Source organism: Amphiura filiformis, chromosome 20, assembly GCF_039555335.1.
Source record: "Amphiura filiformis chromosome 20, Afil_fr2py, whole genome shotgun sequence".
Taxonomy (NCBI): domain Eukaryota; kingdom Metazoa; phylum Echinodermata; class Ophiuroidea; order Amphilepidida; family Amphiuridae; genus Amphiura; species Amphiura filiformis.
Window position 1 is genome coordinate 48,647,883 of NC_092647.1, and position 18,894 is coordinate 48,666,776.

At 36.3% G+C, this 18,894-nt stretch overlaps 1 protein-coding gene across 5 annotated transcripts in view; it reads right to left on the bottom strand.

Moving 5' to 3' along the window:
* Window positions 1-18,894, bottom strand: part of LOC140141894 (colorectal mutant cancer protein-like) — a 532,683-nt gene continuing 513,789 nt past the window's right edge. For 3 of the 5 annotated variants that reach the window (XM_072163769.1, XM_072163770.1, XM_072163771.1), the window contains exons 5-14: window positions 15,612-15,775; window positions 14,314-14,565; window positions 13,084-13,410; window positions 11,184-11,583; window positions 9,383-9,602; window positions 5,652-5,886; window positions 3,670-3,867; window positions 2,655-2,890; window positions 1,827-1,929; window positions 4-534 (exon numbers count right to left, since the gene is read on the bottom strand). In XM_072163769.1, coding sequence (XP_072019870.1) covers window positions 451-534; window positions 1,827-1,929; window positions 2,655-2,890; window positions 3,670-3,867; window positions 5,652-5,886; window positions 9,383-9,602; window positions 11,184-11,583; window positions 13,084-13,410; window positions 14,314-14,565; window positions 15,612-15,775 — 2,219 coding nt within the window. In that variant the 3' untranslated portion in view covers window positions 4-450. Of the gene's footprint in view, window positions 535-1,826; window positions 1,930-2,654; window positions 2,891-3,669; window positions 3,868-5,651; window positions 5,887-9,382; window positions 9,603-11,183; window positions 11,584-13,083; window positions 13,411-14,313; window positions 14,566-15,611; window positions 15,776-18,894 lie in introns of all 5 variants that reach the window. The other 2 variants (XM_072163768.1, XM_072163767.1) reach the window with 2 other exon arrangements.

The following is an 18,894-nucleotide window of genomic DNA, read 5'->3' on the forward strand; positions in this document are numbered from 1 at the left end:
TTTTAATGCGTGTTCAATGATTATGGTAATCCTGTGTCGTAATCAAATTTGAAGTTACAATTGAATTGCTACTTTTTTCTAGCGGACCTTGAGAAAGAGATGGATTAATAACAATGGGCTATTCTGGTTGAAATCCATACACCCCCTATGGAAGACATACCCTTAATCTCTGATACAGGGGGTGTAGATTTCAAATAGAGTTGCACATTCAAGTAACCCCTTTGAAATTCATACTCCCTATGTGTGGAAGATACACATAATGCTTTCCATTGGGACTGTACGGATTTCAACTGGAACTTCCCAACCTGACCTCAGTAAGCTGGGTCATATATTCCAATTAGTTTGCATAATGTTTCCATTATTCAACAGAATGGTTCATTTGTATCAGTAAAAATGCACATTGGGCCAAGAACTCTTTTTGGATTAGATGAGCCAAGCAAAAAGCGCCCTCTATAATGAGGTTTCGTTGTGAGTTGGTCTTGCGGAGTGGTTTTCTTCTTCCAACAAGGCTATTCTTTGTTTCAACATCCTCACCTGTGGTGCAAACAAACATAAGAACAAACAATTAAAGGTTAATATTGGTACAACATATATTCTTTTCATTGAAATATTGAATTGTGTAAAAATTGGCTCGTTTAATTATTTCATCAGAATTTACTGAAATTGGTTGAGAAATTGGTCTAATTTCATGAATCTTGAGCCAAAGCTTCCTAAAACATAATACATAGATAAATACAAGATATACATCCAAGATGGTTGAAATCATCCAAAGGTAAAGTGCTCAACCAAAGTGGGAACTAAATAATTAATTAATTGGACTTGATACAGCTACATTACTTTACAGATTTGTTTTGTAAGGCCTCAGGGCCTTCTGATGAGCGAGGCCCTGAGGCCTTACAAAACAGATCTGTAAAGTAATGTAGCTGTATCAAGTCCAATTAAATAATTAAAACATAATACATAAAGTTTGAGAAAAATTGCCACATTTGTGTTAGATTGGTCCAAAATCTGTGCCTCTGGCATATAAATGGGGCCTATTTTAGGTGAAAATTTGTATAAATATGGGTCCCACTTCCAGACTTTCAGAAGCACATTCCTACTCGGTGCACAAACCAAACTTATGCACCCCCCGGTCATTGTGGAAGTGGAAATCTGAATTTTAAACTATCTTCTTTGGTCAATACCCTATCACTTGTCCCAACCAGGGGTTGAACCCCAGACCTCATGTACCAAAGGCAAGTATTATAACCACTATACCACATTCTCTCATGATTGATAATGTTAATGTTCTTATTCACCCAGTAGTTGTAAACAGAATATTGGAAATAAATCTATTAAGTGAACTTTTGTGATGTTGCATCTGGAACCACCATCCTTCATCGGGCAACTGATCCGCTGAATTGGTCACTAAACAAGAGAGGAGGACTCCGCTTTAACTGATCTCATGCATGGGACCGGGCTATCAAGACGATACCAAGCCATTTATCACATGACCAGTCCAGTAGGTCAGTTGTCTGATGAAGTCTGGTGGCTCCAAATTATGGAGTACATAAGCAATGTCGCAAAGTTGGAAGAAGTAACTTCCAGTATTTCACAATTACACAATTCATTAAAAAAATTCTATTGACAGAATTACTTACACTAAGACCACAAATATGCTAATCTACTGGTGCACAGTTCTTTAACCTCAATAGGCTTGTACATTCAAAGGATGACCTTTGGATATATTGGGTACAAAAACTCATACTCTTTCACAGGAGGTCAATTTTTGAGCTATCAATGTTGAATGGATATTACTGAATTAAGCCCTGGGAGATGAGGTTTACCTGTGTATCATGTCTTTCTACCATAGCTATCATCTGTGCTTCTAACTTCTTCAATCTACTCTGGTGTTTCTTCTTGGCTTTTTCATATGCTGTAACAAGTGCACTGTAATGGAACAAAACAAAACAAAGAGGTCTATTAGTGATCTGAACAGTAAAACACCAATTTATGCGTAGGCAAGATAATGTTATAGGCAAAATATTTAATTCTCGATCATGAGAGCCTACTTGGGTACACACAGGTTATTTGCGTTGAGCGTACTATGCAAAGACCGGCGCTTACAGTGCAAACACAGCTTTTGAGAACTGACCAATCAGTCGTTGCTAGGCAAGGTCAAGGTTCAACCATGTAGGTTGTGTGATCGTGTTATTCTATGAAAAGTATGCTGATGCAGGGGTACATCCTCTCATGAACAAGAATTAGTTATTTTGCCTCTAGTTGGATGGAAAATTGTTCAGGCAAATAAAAGAACGTATAATGCATACATTTGTTTTGCGGTGTGCATTTGTCTCAGAGAAATTAGCCAATTAAATTTTTCCTCAATTTTTTTAATACAAAAATATCAGTAAAAATATGTTTGAAAGCATTTGTTGAAAGAATTGTGCGATTAACACTTTATATTAGAGAAAGTTATAAAACAAGTTCCATACAAAAATTGAAGATGATTTGATTGATTTTGAATCTTTTTCGTCCTCCTTTTTTATTTTTGATGTTTTGCATGATATAAATATTTTACTGGATTTTTGATAAAGTAAAAACAAATGTGGTACAATTGCAAAAAAGCAAGGCCTACAGGAAACAAACTTGTTTTATCCCTCTTTTTAACTCACCTATTCGCTCTCTTCAAATCAGCGACAAACTCCGCTGACTGCTGATGTCTTAACTCAGAATTCTTTTGCAACTTCTCTAGTGTAGCAACTAACTCTTGGATGCGAGATTTTAACCTCTTTTCTCTCCTTATCATCTCTGCCAAGTCTACCGGTATATTAGGGTCCTCTAGATGACTTAATTCTGCTAGTGTGATGGCAGGTGTGGCTGTATTGCTCTGTAGGTTCTGATTGTATTCCTGGAAAAGTATAAGGGTAAGAACAAATTTTTAGAAATTTGTGTGCTGGTAAGCTTCACTGAAAACCTATAAAAAGTTGTCAAGATCCTAATTAATCAAGAACAAGAGGTAGAGGCGATCAGATATCACCCTATCCATTTTATTAGTAATATAACAAGAACTATCTCTACCACATTGACATTAATTTTGAACAGGACTCACTTTGGGAAGAAAATGTGTCATGATTTACCTGAATTAATAAGTCATGCCCACATTTTTAGCTGATCAAATGTTGCATTGTATGTTACTAAATTTTTTGAGCCACAATTGACAACTGGAGCTTCCTGATCCAGCTGTGGTTGGTTTTATATAACAACTCGCAGCAAGGTGATTTTAAGCTTTGGAATACTGATAGAAGCCTAAGAACATTACGGGAACAAAATATTGTCAAATTTCTTGCAACTTCCATCCCTTTTTGCATTACATATAAAGCTGAAGTGGTTGATCATTTGACAATGCATAAAAACAGCATTGCAGACACTGATGCCTTCTACACCTATTTGCAAAGACCTTTCGCACTGCCTGATTTGGTGCAGTTTACAGCATAATCATGAAATTAGGTTCTGAATGGCTAATTGAATCACATCATCATCACATCAATCTGTGTAACATCGCGTGACACAGGCATGCGCTAAATCTTTATACACAATAGGTGTGAAAGGCCTTTGCAAAATATTGTACTTCAGTTTTGTTTAGTTGTTCAATGCTTTCCCCATCTCTTATCTTGTTTGACAACTTACCTTTGAGAATTTAGACAAGTCTTTTCCTTTTGACCCATTCATATCAGCCCATTGCTGTTCCCGTACTTCTGATTTGAGATGATCTATCTGCACAAGGTAAGCTTTCTCCTGGGCTTCTCTTGACGATAATTTTAATTCCAAGGCTTTCTTTTCTTTCTCCAACAGGTAGTACTGAGCTTTCAGCTCTGCTTTTTCTTCCTACAAGAAGAAAATAAAAAATTTGTTTAACAAATTGTATTTTCAATTTCAAGTAAATTTCATTATCTCTTACAATTCCAAAACTTTGTAATTCTATAGTTTCATAAATCTGAAAATACAGAAGTTCAGAATAATATTTGTCTTATGAAACTTTGAAATGAAAGGATAAATCCAAATGGAATTAACAAACATATAGACAAACAAGAATACGTGCCACAGATATTGAACTATAGTCTAAACTATTGGAAATAAATAGAATCATCCAATGGTAGGAGCATTTTATTTTCCAAGTTTGTATTTGTCCGTCCCCCTTTTTAATGCTCTGCAAATTTTCTGCTTGGGCATAAAAGACACTTGTTTCAATAATTCATTTAAGTTTAAATTTCCGTGACCAAATTGACAGCCTCATCCCCCATTTTTATTCATCAAAACTGAGATTTTGGTATCAGCTGAAAGCTCATATTTTTTTCATTACCCTGGTGAAATTTAATGCCCAAGATATGTTTTGCTTAAATGGTGTGAACAAAAATATAGCAATTTGTGGTTACCACACCAGAAGTGTTTGTACTATCCTATGGGGCATTGCTATACACGTTTCTGCTTCTCATATCAAAACCGCTGCAGAAATGCAACTCAAAATTTGGAAACGAATTGTTTTGATGGTAGGCCTCAATCTAAGCTAGAAAACAGAACATGAAAAATCGGACCATGCCTCTTTAACCATCAACTTGTTTCTTCTTGTCATTTGAAACTTAGCCCTATCAAATTCACTCCTCCATGTCTGTAGTTATAGATTTACATCAGACCATGTGATAATTCATCATCGCATCACCATTAATAATACTTTTTTTTTTAAGTTAATTTACACAACTTTGGAATGAAAGGATCAATAACACAAATAAAAAAAACCAAACAAACAAAGTAGGTACACCCTCGGCAAAGTTTCTACTAGAACAATAAAGACTCTTGTTTCAAGAATTCCTTTTCGTTTCATCATAAACTTGTTTCTTCTTGCCATTTGTAGAATAGCCTAGAACCAAATTCACTCCTGCATGTCTGTAGATATAGATTCACATCAAGTCATAGGATACATTCATCAATGTATCACCATGTGTAGACCTGCTTCCTGACTCACAGGAGGCCTATCACAGGGTCTCTCCCTTGTGTCATTCAAACAAGAATACATTGTTGAGTTGGATAAGAGGAAAGGATTCATCATCTGTAGATGTTATGATTGTGTCATCATTAATTTGATCTTGGGCGCTAGTTTGTAATGTTTGAATGTTTCCACGTCCCTCTTCCCTTGTTTGATCAATTTTAATTGATTTAATATCACCCATATAATATAGAAATGGTTTGTTTGTTTGTTTGTTTGATGGCAGTAAGTCAGGCATTTTCATATGACAATATGAACTATCTACTTTATTTCTGGATTGAAGAATGCTACACCCTAAATTTGTTTCCCAAAATGGGATTTGCCAAGTTACAGGAAACAAACTTGTTTGTTTCATTATTATCATTAACATTTCTTTAATTCGCTTCCCATTGGAGCAATAACAGATGAAATATCCACCTCTAAGAACTATATCATGTATTGAGCCAATCAGATGTAGTAAGAATAGTCAGTGAGGTTGATGGGGATATAGCTTCAAATTGCTGATAGATCTAAAAGCACAATTTTGATTGGTTACTCAGATGATTATATCATGTAATTAACCAATCAGGGCTCTGTAAGAAAGGCAGTGGTACAAATGGGATTCAATTTGCCTAATAATGGAACTTACCTTCATTGCTGTAAGTTCCTGCATAAGCACTGCATTCTCCAAATCCAATTTCTGGTTATCCATACTTGGCATTTTCTCGTTACTCAGTGAGTCGATATGTACACTCTCTAACTCCATCACTGTCAGCCGTACTGCTGCTCTGTCATTCTTCAGCTGTAAGATGTAGTCTCTTAATCTTTGTTCATCTTCCTTGCTGAATTCTGTGTCACAACTACTGGCTGTTGAACTTGTTGTACTGAGGAACAAATTATTCATAAAGAAAAAAACTTATTAATTATTTAAAAATTAGAGTTGACACATTTTTGAACTTCTGACAAAGAAATTTGTGAACAATACTACAATAGTGCAAAAGATTGCAGTTTATCAGTTTGGGTGTTTGGCTTTATTTTTATGAGATCATTTTCAGAACTCAGAATTGTGAATTAGACGCAATACATATTTCAAGGGTTGAGAGCCAGAAAGCCTCAACTCACAATCACCTGCTCCCACAAAATGAGCATAAAGTAGCCAGGGCACCATACAAGATACAGTCCATTAATCATGACAAAATTCAATAGAAAACAGAAAACATTGTGGATGAAATATTGATTTTTGAAGACCAAAGCAAGGAGCCAACTTTATGTCCATTTTATGAGAGCTGGTCATAGTCTGGCTTTGAACCCTCAATATATGTGGCCAGTTCAAGCTAAATTAGGACAACATCTTCGAGTTGTCTTAGAATTACATCCTGATTTACAATTCAAATCCAATCCATATGATCTTTACTGTTAAAATAAACAAGTTGCAAACTTTATCAAATTTATTAGGTCAAATTTATAATGTCAGACCCAGGTGTCAGACATCGTTGCATTCTGTTACTAAAGTTTAACACAGTGCAACAAGTTAAACTCAATTTACCCTTGCTGAGAAATGGACCAATCCATGTTATTGTTTACCGGGTCAGATGTCAATCATTGTCATGCAGATAAATTTGTATTGTTTGGCTCAACCGGGAACCAATGGGATTTACCGCCTTCATGGGTTTCGGGCGTGGTTAGGTGGTTATTTATTCACTGTTGGTTTTGTATTGGACACGACAACAACAAAAATCTTCCCACCCACCGCGCCCTGTGTGGACATGTGAGAAGGAAGTAAAATATAATTATGTGTGACAGTAATGAGATAATGACCTGTATAAATACAGATATATTTTATCTACTACATGGTAGTGTGTTAAATAATAGCTAATTAAAGCATTTAACTGTCTGTAAGTTTAAAAGAAAAATCAAGAATTATGGTCCCTGTAGATAAGGAGGGAGGAATAAAGAGTTGACGCCGATCATTAAAATTACATGTGACTTGTAATTAATTTCCCTTTCTCAGATCTTCATATTTACAATGTACACTGTTTAATTAGATCATGTGTTCAATATGTTGCTACATAAAATTTATATAATCGTTCTGTATCAAACTTTTTAGAATGATAGTTCAAGAGGGAAAGTAAGTCGTCAAAACTATATATATGTACAGGAATTGACAATCGTATTGTTACATGCAGGCACAGGTCCGGTGTCATCAAAAACAGTAAAGTAGTCTTTTATAAGGTCAAAGACTTCACACAGTAAGCAAAAGAAAATAATGCTGGGTTTTGAATTATCTTTTCTGTATTTATTTATTATGATATATGTATATGTCATAGAATGCTAACATTAAGACTTGATCCTTGTAACTTCAGGTAGACCACCTGTTGAAGAGTCTCAGGAATTCCACTTGGGAGCGTGGGATCTGTATGCACCAGTACCATAATTTATTGTTGAGTTTCCAGCCATGATATTTGATGAATAATCCACGGGTTTGGGGTCAAACGCTCAGAATTTAGCCTCGGGTGGCGGCCACCAGATGGCAAGTTTGGATCACATTTGGTTTTGCTAAAACGAGATTTTCTGCGCCTTTGGTCGTTGTTTCGCTAGAGTCTTGGGTTGGGTAATTCGCTCGATTAGAGAATCTCCTATTATATATTTGGCAATTATACGGCTGAGAATTTGTTTGTTTGTTTGTTTGTTTATTTGTTGTAGGTACTGGTGCGGGTCTTAAACAAAAGTCAATAAATGGTTGTCGTGTCTGATTGCCAACATGCATGCAAATTTTGCGTCCGAGTGTTTTCAATTTCTCTGTCTTGGGGTAAAATGGATTATTATGTAAGAAAGGATTTCATTTTCAAAGTTGGTCTTGGGCCCGTTACACTCTCACAAAGCATGCAGAATGTAATCTTGAGTTAAGAATAGAATATTCCGCATGCTTTCGAGAATTGAATGGATATAACTGCAACTTTCAAAATTGCATTTTTTCTTACATAAGCCATTATGACCAATTCTATTACCCCCACGACCCATTATTCAAAATCGCGCACTGTGATTTGTTGAAATGCGTCACGTGACAGACCATTAATTAGCGATAAAGTGTCAAGGGCAACGAACTTTATGTTCTTCTATCATCTGGCCTTTGCGCACAGCAGAGCGCACAGCACACCTGCTTATGTAGGGAAGAATGGAATGTCAGGGGTGTGTTATTGTATGTGCATACCTGCTTATAGGGGAGATTGGAATGTTAGGTTGTGTTATTGGAATGTGCATACGGTTTGGCTACGCATATGCGCTCCACCTTGAGGTAAACAACTTGAAATATTTGGGCAAAAAATTTGATATTTTCTCTTTAAATCACACTATTTTGTGGTAATAGAATAGAAATAAAGGGTGCAGCATTATCCTTTACACGCCAATAATGTGTCCTCGGCAGTAAAAAGCGTTTAAATAATGGGTTCGGCTCGCCTCACCCATTATTTACGCTTTTACTGCCTCGACACATTATTTTCGTGTAAAGGATCATGCATTACCCTTTATTTCTTAAATGCAATGATTTGTGACAATTTAAATTGGACCATGTCCAAAACACAATAGGCTACCAATAACTTGATTAATTTTTGAATTCATCAACGACTTTTTGATTTATTTTAAAAAGTCTTACGGGAGGAACTTAAAACTTGCCTTTTTATGTAACATTTTGATGACATTTACATCAAATTAAAGTCAATTTCAAGAAATTTATTATGCTACAAAAATCTGAAAATGGACATTGTCCTCGATGGGTCACATTCACTATGGGCTGTTCCTGATGAAATCCATACACCCCCTATGGAAGAAATGACCTTAATCTCCTGCACAGGGATGTAGATTTCAAATGGAGTAACCCATTCAGGTAGATTCATTTGAAATCCACACACCCTGTGTGGAAGATTAAAATCATATCTTCCACAAGGTATATGGACTTCAAATGGAATAGCCTTATAATCAATTTGAAATCCCGACACCCCCCCACTCAACACAAAAGTTAGTAACCATGAGAGTTACCAAATCTTTTTCAAAGACCCCCTTTGCAATGATTTTTCATCAAATTTACCCCCCTTTTCATGCAAAATCAAGGACAAAATTTGGCCAAAAACAACCCCTTTTTTGTGGTTTTCAATGACTAGAATTTCAAACACCACTTTTCAATGACACTAAATATTGACATGAAATTACCTGATTTTCCCAAGTACCCCTTTTGCGGACAGTGCAAATCAAATACCCCCTATTTTGCCGATTTCACAGTCAAATTTCGCGGACAGTGCAAATTAAATAGCGCACTATTTGGTAATTCTCATGCTTATTAACTTTGGTGTTGAGTTGGGGGCCGGGTTTGAAATCTGCTTGTACCTTGTATGGCTATGCGATGAGACATCTTCCCACGGTTGTAGCGTACACCCTGGTACATGGCACACCATGGTACCACAACTTCTGTCTAGTCTTTGTAATAAGGACTTGGCCAAGTTCTCTGATGATTTCCTGTTGTCGTGGACTCTCTTCAAGACCTGCGAGGCTTCTTCCGAGTCTTCTCCGGAACCTTCTGAGCTCTCTCCTGCAAGGTGACGATAGCCTAATATAAAATATTTGCAGTTTTATCACATCTACTCACAACAACCACAACATTGACATCTTAATAATAAATAATAAATTTCGGATTTATATAGCGCCTTTTTCCAGCTAGATCTTGAAGGATTCAAAGCGCTGTAATTTCGCTGCCATGGTGAATCATCACAATCAGATCGCATCATCTATGCCAGTTGCAGCCGAACCTCAGGCGCAGACCTATCCGCACTTAGATTGTAACATCCACCAATTATCTGTGCAGCTCCCCAAATTCCTTTGGGTGAAGGAAGTTTTTGATAACCAAACAACTAATCACCGATTTTTTGAAAGCAGGAGGAAACCGGAGATCCCGGAGAAAACCTGCAAGAGCGAGCATGGAATCAGGATAAACCAAGTGCACATGAGTCCTTGGGCCGCGCCGGGGCTTGAACCCGGGACCTCAGTGGTGCAAAGCGAGGGAACTACCGCTGCGCTAACTCGCCCTCCCTCAAGCATATGCAGGAGGAGGGATAGCTTATACCCTAATTTTTGACATCACCACTGGTACAACTCATAATTAAAAATTTTGACAAAATTAATTTAAGTGTGTGATATATTTTTTCATTCTAAATCGATAGCCTAATATAAAACATTTGCAGTTTTATCACATCTACTCACAACAATCATAAATTTGACATCAATCATATCTCACAATATGCAGGAGGAGGGGTAGCTTATATCTTATTTTTTGACATCACCATTGGTTAACTCGTAATTTAAATTTTGACAAATAATTTTAAATGTGGGGTGCATTTTTCATTCAAAATCTTTTGGGGTTCCAGAGCAATTTGGGGATTGATTTTAGAAACTTTTTGTGTGACCATTTGGTTAAAATGCATAGCTGGCTAATCTGGATCACTGTCAAATTGAACAAGGCTGCCATAATGGCCTTTGTCATCTGACAAAATGCTCAATAAATGTACTATATTTTAATCAGGACCAAATAAGCAGGAACTTTTTGGTAATTTTAGTAAGTGTCATACATCACGCATACACAAAATGCCTGTTGCATTTGTGTTGCACCTATGCTGTTCAGTATAGAACTATAAACAAGGAGAACACACAGTTTGAAGGAGAAAACCAGTTTCCTTGTCAGTGCTTTAGTGCAAGTCATCTGATGGAGGGGAGGGACACCAGCTCTGGGAAAGGACACATTGAGAGTTGCTCCATAGGCTTTTTATGATAGATGTCCATGCTATAGATTGGGCTACATGCATTCCAGTTGAAATCCATACACCCCCTATGGAAGACTTGATCTTAATCGCCCACACAGGGGGTATAGATTTCAAATAAAGTCACCCATTCTGGTAACCCCATTTGAAATTCACACTCTGCGTGTGGAAGATTAAGGTCATGTCTTCATTGGGGTTTAGGGGGTGTATGGATTTCAACTGGAATAGCATAATTGGTCTGATAGGCAAGTGTCTGAGAAAGCAACTTAGGGTACAGGGTGGGTCAATGGATACTAAAATATTAGTATCGATCATGCATCAACGGTCATTCGAAAGGTCAAAAGTTTGGTTCCAATGCCTGTACTACAGGTACTTACCCATTCCAAGTCCTCCTACACCCACTGCTTTGCAATTAGCTAATATCAGCTGCTGTTCACTATCACTCAATCCATGTAATACTTCATAAGCTTCAATAGTTTGATCACTATAGTTCACAGCCAATTGTAATGCTGTATTATTAGACTCATATTTGCCTACAAGCATCGTTAATCTGTCCGCATTGGATTTGCTTTCCTCCAACGACAACTGCAAGAGGTCATTTTGTGATTTCAGATGCTCAATTTTGCTGTTAAGTCTCTCCATTTCTACTTCAAACTCGCGTGCTTTGCTCTCTGGGATGCTGAGTCCATGCGAGTTGAGTGTCTGCAGGATTTCTTGCATACTGGAACAGTCTTGTAAGGATTGGGCTAAGTGTTCAGCTACTTTGGGGTTTGTTACCTGAAAGATTGAAATATTACACAAATTGTAAATATATATTCAACTAAATTAAAGGCCCATTCAGTGATTTGCTCATCCGGACGATCGTAAAAATCATCAAAATTCAGATTTTGGTACCTTTGTAATTGGCATAGATGTGCTAACATAGCCTGCTAGTGGTTCGGTCGAAAGCCGTGTATTTTGGACAAAATAAAGCATTTGCATGATTCTGGACTTTTGATACTGACAGTACAAAAAGTCCGACTCGAGATCGAAAGAAGCTCACTCTCCACGTACCAACACGTGTTATGTATTGTTTCTACTACTTATTACATCAGTAGCTACTATTTTAAACAAAATACACAATTTTAACTGTTTTTCATATTTGAATTGACCGTTAGTTTGCCTCGGTGACCTTTAATTGCTTATTTTGTTTTCTACTACAAAATTAAGCGTCTGTTTTAAATCAATTTAGACTCTACTTCCCCGTGTTAGAAACACTGGACTAGGAAGTTTTCCAGTCGATTAATTGGCGCACTGTACGAAAATCTCGATTTTCTCGAGTCGATCTGAGTTGAAGTAGAAAACCTTTCTAAAACTTCTGTTTTTTGACTAATTTGTCGATGTATTCAGGGGAAAAGTGGTTTAATGAAATTCTGTAGACTTATTCTTTATTTCTAAGCAACTCTGACAAATTTCCATTTTTTTAAATGTTCCTGTGAAATCACTGAAAGGGCCTTTAATATAAGCTTTAGTAATTGATCTGCATTAAAAATATAGAACATTGGTCTTCAAAACCCAGGGGTCCCAGGTTCAAACCCTGATCAACTGAGGTTTTACTACATGTACTACATAAACAGAATAAATTATGATCAAACTATTAACTTTATGTATTAAGTAACTCTTAAACATTGGAGATATTTTTCTCTGCAAGTATTATCTGTCTGGTTGAATGTGTATTACTGTACTGTAAACTTGAAAATACCCAGTTATGGAATACTTTTCTGCTTAGTATTAGGTCAAACACTTCTTCCTTTGGTTTCATATTATTCAAAGTGATAAGTTGCACATTGTACACCATAATTTTGATAGATAATCAAGCAATAGAAACACAAAAGTAAATGCAAGCAGTTCTGACACTATCCTCCAATTGGTTCACCTCCAGTTTGGTAGTGACGTCAATGCTTTTTTGCAGTTGCACCACAAGCGTGGCGACAAACCTGTACGCCTGCATGTACACTCAGCGTGTTTAACTTTATGTGTTGATTCGATACTTCTGCGAGTGAAATATGCACGTACATCACTACCAAACTTGAGGTAACCCAAATTATATATATGGGAACTAATGCTTGTGCACATCATACAAGGCAGTCGCAACGAGCACTCCCTGCGACTGCTAGTATGGTGAGCATTAGGTTATTATCAGCATTATCCCACTGCTTCGGGTGTTAGTAGGCTTACAGAACACTGGGGGGAGGTTTTTTTTACCATTACTCTCATATTCAAGAGCTGTCCACTTACTGAATTACTGAGTTCTGAGCCATATACAGGCCTTTCCCCACTGGACTTGGAGCTGTCTGATCTGGACGGTTTTAACTTGACTCTTTCTGCAACCTTGGCAACGGGTGCCTCACTTCTCCTCTCGCTATTTGGTTGACTAACTTCTCCCGTGCTAGGGTTGATGCTGTGCAGACCGGGGAAGGCTGACGGTCTGTAACTAGGTGAGCTGAGTTGTTCGGAAGAGGACGATGTGTTATACGTTGATTTCTGTGCGTTACCTATGTTACTGTTAGTGGACGAATGAGTGTTTTGATTTTGTTTCTGATGCTGCACCATTATCTCTCGAACCTGGTAGAAAGAAGATGAAATAAAGAAAAAAATGAAGAGGTCAGAGGCAAAAGCCAATAAGGCAACAATGTTCTATGAGCTTGACTGACCCAGATTACAAATGAATGCCGACCAAAATTTCAAAGCTAATACATACATATTTTATTTATAATAAGGCATGACGATGTTCTATGGGCTCGACCCACCCAGATTACAAATGAATGCCGACCCAAATTTCAAAAATTTCATGGATATTTTTTGTTATTGTTGGTATTTCCCCAAATTGAAATTTTTTTAAAAGATTTTGGTGAGTTTTGGTATCATTTCAAAAAAAAAAAAGGTAAAAAAAAAAGGTCTGACTGACCGACCCAGCTCGAAAGGTCCGCACGCCCATAGAACAGGCTGGGTTTTTTTCATCGCCTAAACAACATTTTCAAACTTTTTGAGTTAAGGCCACCAACATCTGCCCTATAATACTAGCTTCAATTCCTACCCAATTAAAAAAATTCCAAGGTAAATTTTTGTTTTGAAACTATGATCATAAGGAGCACATAATTATTTTCTAATTAAATTCTTTAAATTTGTCCAATTCTATTTGCCTATATATCTCAAATTGAGAAAAATTAATATGCTGGTTCCGGACCAGAGTTTGGGGACATAAAATGGGGTCTCCAGACCTAAATATGCGGCTTCATTCAGTGCCCTTTTAGTAGAAATTTCCAAACATTTCTCAGAAATAAGTTCTTACAGCTCAAATTTGAAGTTAATTTGAAGGAAAATTTAGCCAGAAGGCTCAGATAACTTCAAACGGGTGTTCGGTTTTGGAAAAAAGAAATTGATGGGGTCTCTGGAACGTAAAAAAGAGCTTGAAATGAGGTACAAGGTATATGGATTTTCATGATGCAATTACTTTTTTAGCTTTACCTTTCTTCTTAGTTTATCTCTCTCATCTCTAATGGTGATAAAATTGCCTTTTATCTTCTGTAACTCTTCTTCTTTGGTTCTTAAGTTGGTATTCAAGGAGTCGTTCTCCTCTCTCAATAAGCCCACCTCCTGTTCCAAGCTATTTCTCCTCCTCAACTGGTTACCATGGTGACTCGTGCCATTGGGCGTTGCTGTCGTTGAGTGGTCCGTTAAGGTGGAGTCAAAGTGAAGACTTTCTATTTCTTTGCAAGCCTGTATAAAGCAAAATTGTTTTTGATACAATAATTTAGAGGAACTTTAAAAGGTATCTCCTCATGTGAGTTTGAACAAAATTGTATATTCAAGAACAACCTCTTGCTATTTAAACACTGTGTTTATGTAATATTTAATATGTGTCAGATCTTTGATAGTAGCTCTCCTATCTTGAGATGCTTCCAAGGGCAACCTCAGTTACTTGATGATTTCAAAGGTCTAATGAGCATTATGAGTAAAACATTTGAAAAAGTTTTTTGATGCAGGTAGTAATAATTTTGGATTTGCTGTCAACCTTCATACCTTTGCCTATCTTAATGATCCAAGGACCTAAATATTAGAGCCCACCCTAGCCTTCTTCCTAGCAACAGAAATGCAAAATCTCTCTCTGGGAATTGGGTGCACCAAAATGAAGCATTTATTCCTAAATTGGGTAAATTTTGGCTCAAAAATTCTTCAACTTGACTAATTGTATTACAGATTTGCAAATTCATTATGCGCCAAATTTGCTTTTCACTGGGCCAAAATCATGACATACAGCTTCTGAGGCACTGAAGTACACCCCACCCTCCTCTATCCATACATATAGTATAAGGACTTAACACACATTTCGTTTTCAGTACATACTGATCACATCACGTCAGGTTGACTCGGGTTGAAAGCTCGCCGCACACATGTTTTCTAACTTCCATGTTATTGGGTTCCAGGATAGTATGTAAACTTAACACACTTGTTTTTCAGTACCTACAGATCACATCACATCAGGACGACTTGGGTTTATAACTCGCCGCCAATGTTTTCTAACATGCATGTTATTGGGTTCCAGGATAGTATGAAGACCTATAACATACACTTAACACACACTAGTTTTGCAGTACCTACAGATCACATCAGGATGACTTGGGTTGATAACTCACCACACAGCAGAGGAATGTTGGTATCTAACATCCCATGTTATAGGGTCCTGTGAAATATGTTGGAGTGTGGGGGTGTGTGTGTAGGGGGTCTGTGCATAGGCGCCTATGTATGTGGATATGTTCCCTTACCTCGAATGCTCTTTGCTCAACCAGTTCTGATGCCGATGTATGTTGTTCTATTGAGTTATTAGCATCTTCAATATGTGTGCGGTAGTTATTCTTCCGTACTTCAATTGACACTTCTAAGTCGTCCACAACTCTTTGTAGTTCTGAACTAATATCATTGCACTGATCTGAAAAAGTAAAAAAAATCAAGATGATTAAGATGGAGTGTAAATTAACAAGGCTGATACAGCACTACACATTTGCAGTACCCTAATCAGCTTAGAATAACTGTCACAGCCAGACCCTACTCTGACTTTTCCTTAATGCCCTGCATGCTAGCCATAAAGCCTTCAACATAAAAAGTCCAAGCTTCAAGACATTTGATCAAAATATCAAGAGCTATCTTAAGAACCACTGAACCAATACTAGGTTTGTTTGTATTAATTTTAATGCATTTTTCATGCTGATTCCAAATATGGTCATGAAAATTTACAATTCCAAAATTTTTGAATTAAAAAAAAAAGTGAAATTTGTTGTCTGCAGTCGACACCCGCATGGAGAGAGTTAAGATAATGGCAATCAGCAGTAATTCCAGGGCTCAGCGTAACACGGCCTCATCTCCATTGTTGGAGAAAATGAGATTTTGGAACAAAATTTACAGAAAATAATGGGCTTTCCAGTGACAACAATGATTTCTATCCATATACTACGGACCACACTGGCCTCATCCCAATGCCATAGTTCAATAACCTCAATTAAACAATCATAGTGCCAAATTTGACCTCAAGTGGCAGGGTATGAGTTTTTGTACCCAAATTTTCAAAGTTCATTAAATTGTCAAGATTTTTTAAATGCAAATGCAAATCAAATCTGCAAATATTAAAATATTATGCAGATTTGATTTGCTCATCTTATAATAACAAAATTTCCATCACATTTGGATCATAACAACATTTCTTAATTACCGATTTTGCATAAGAATATAATCCCCTGATATTTCATCACCAAATCAACACATTCTCGATTCCATCCAGGAGTACAGTACATGCACTACAGTGAAATCCTATACATTACCAATGATGAGGAAATTATAGATCAACTGGAAAAATCTTCAAAACCCAACTTGATATAAACTCTTTATTGTTCATATTTTCACTTTTTCCTCTCAACAGATGTCAGCAACCTCTTGAAGAAGACAGATGATAAATCTGTCAAGGTGATGATGATAGCATTTTTTAATGAATATTTTGACATTTTCAAAATGAATGGAGCCAGGATTTTAGTAGTTATATACAAACTATGCATCTTATACATCAACTAAAGTTTGTTCAGTTTATATTAGGCGAAAATTGTTAGGTTTTTGTTACTACACCCATCAATAAAGTCCCAACTTATGCTCGTGTTGGAATAGCATGCACGCCATTCTATATCAATACACAATGAACAAACTTTAGAGTGTGATAGTAGATAATTTGTCCTAGCTTTAAATATCATGACAAAATCACCTGTAAATTTGTACAATTCCCACATTATTTTCCCAACATCGGAGGGTTTGTGGCAAAAAATAATCAAAACAATGTGCTCCACTATAGCTCTTACTTGTGACTTTTTATGCATGTTGTTGCTTATTGTAATATTATTGAGAATTCAAATTCAGTTGGTGCGTCTTGTCAAGAATACACGCAATTTGATTCTGATATCTTTTATTCTCTAATTTTGAAATTGTAGTTTAAACCAGCAAACCAGACAACATAATGAAAAGCGTGTATTGCAATTTTATGTTGAAATTATCAAGTACAAGTTTGAACGGTTCTCAGTCAATGCCACCTTAACACTTGTCTTCCACTTTGTCAGATTACCAATATTCATTTCAATACTCCCTAGCACTATGACCCACAAGAGCCTCATCCCAATGACATAGTCCAATAACCTCAATTACATAATCATAGTACAAAATTTGACCTAAGTTGCAGAATATGAGTTTTTGTACCCAAATCTTCAAAGGTCATTCAATGAATGTACAAATGTATTGGGGTTTAAGAACTGTTCCCCTGATAGATGAGCATGCTGTGGATCCTACTGTAGATTTTATGACAATTGTTGTCAAATTTAACTCTTTGCACACATATTCTAAAACAAAACTGAAGAACTTATCCTCTCCACACGCAAATAACAATAAAATACCTCATATTTGGAAACATTATCAGCCTATAAATGTATAAAGAATCAAAGTCATACATTAGTTGCAGAATTCTTATGCTTATACATTTACTTATCCATTTTCTTCAAAAAAATCTCAGAAGTGGCTAATTTGGATAAAACTTCGTAAAGAGCATTAAAAGCTTAAAATCATAATCACCATCTGAACGTTACTGAGATTAAATGCAGATATAAGCACAAATCCACTCGAATACCAGAAATAAAAATTTCTAACAACATCTCCCAATGCATACGTCAGCGATATAATACTATGTGACAACTCCCTTAAGCTAAAAATATATTACATGCTACGTTTTCCCGCATGAAATCTTCAAAATTAATTTCTTCTCAAATTTTGACATTTTTTTACTAACTCTGTAAGAGATTGCTATTCCTGAAATTCAATGAGTGCTTTTCACAAAAAAGAGAACAAAATTTATTTGCATTTAAAGAAATACAATGAAATGCAAGTTGCTGAGGGCATTTTTATCAAATGATTAGCTTATTATTATAAATTAAATAAAAAACAATGACATGTTTTGTATTGATATAAAGAATTGGAGCAAACTCTTAGTTTTAAAGAACAGATTTCTTACAGTTTTATTAAAACAGGAATGCATCGATTCAAATTCAGTGTTATTGAAGGTTTTCCATCAAGAACTTTTACTGGGTTTAGGGGAAATACTGTTCTTGTTTTTTCTTCATGTTGTTTTTGGTTCTGGCATATACCATACAAGTGCCCAAATGGTTGGCATGCTATGCTATTTTTACATATTAAATTGTTTTCGCTCCTTTCGTTTGTTTGAACATGTATGTATCTGATGTATTTATGTATCTCGTTTTCAATCTAGTACGATCAGATTGTGTCTAGTCAAATAGCTATAATATTGAAACCAAACTGTGGCAAAATCAAATTTCATTATATAAGACTTTTTTGTCATAAATATGACAAATTGTTTATTTCCAAACATCCCTTCTTCAGGTTCCAATATGTACCTGATATTGTGACTGCTAAATAATAAGCTTCTATAGATACATGTAAGTAATAAATCACCATAGTCCCCAATATGGACAAAGTATGTGTAAACACAAGGTACCTTTCCACACC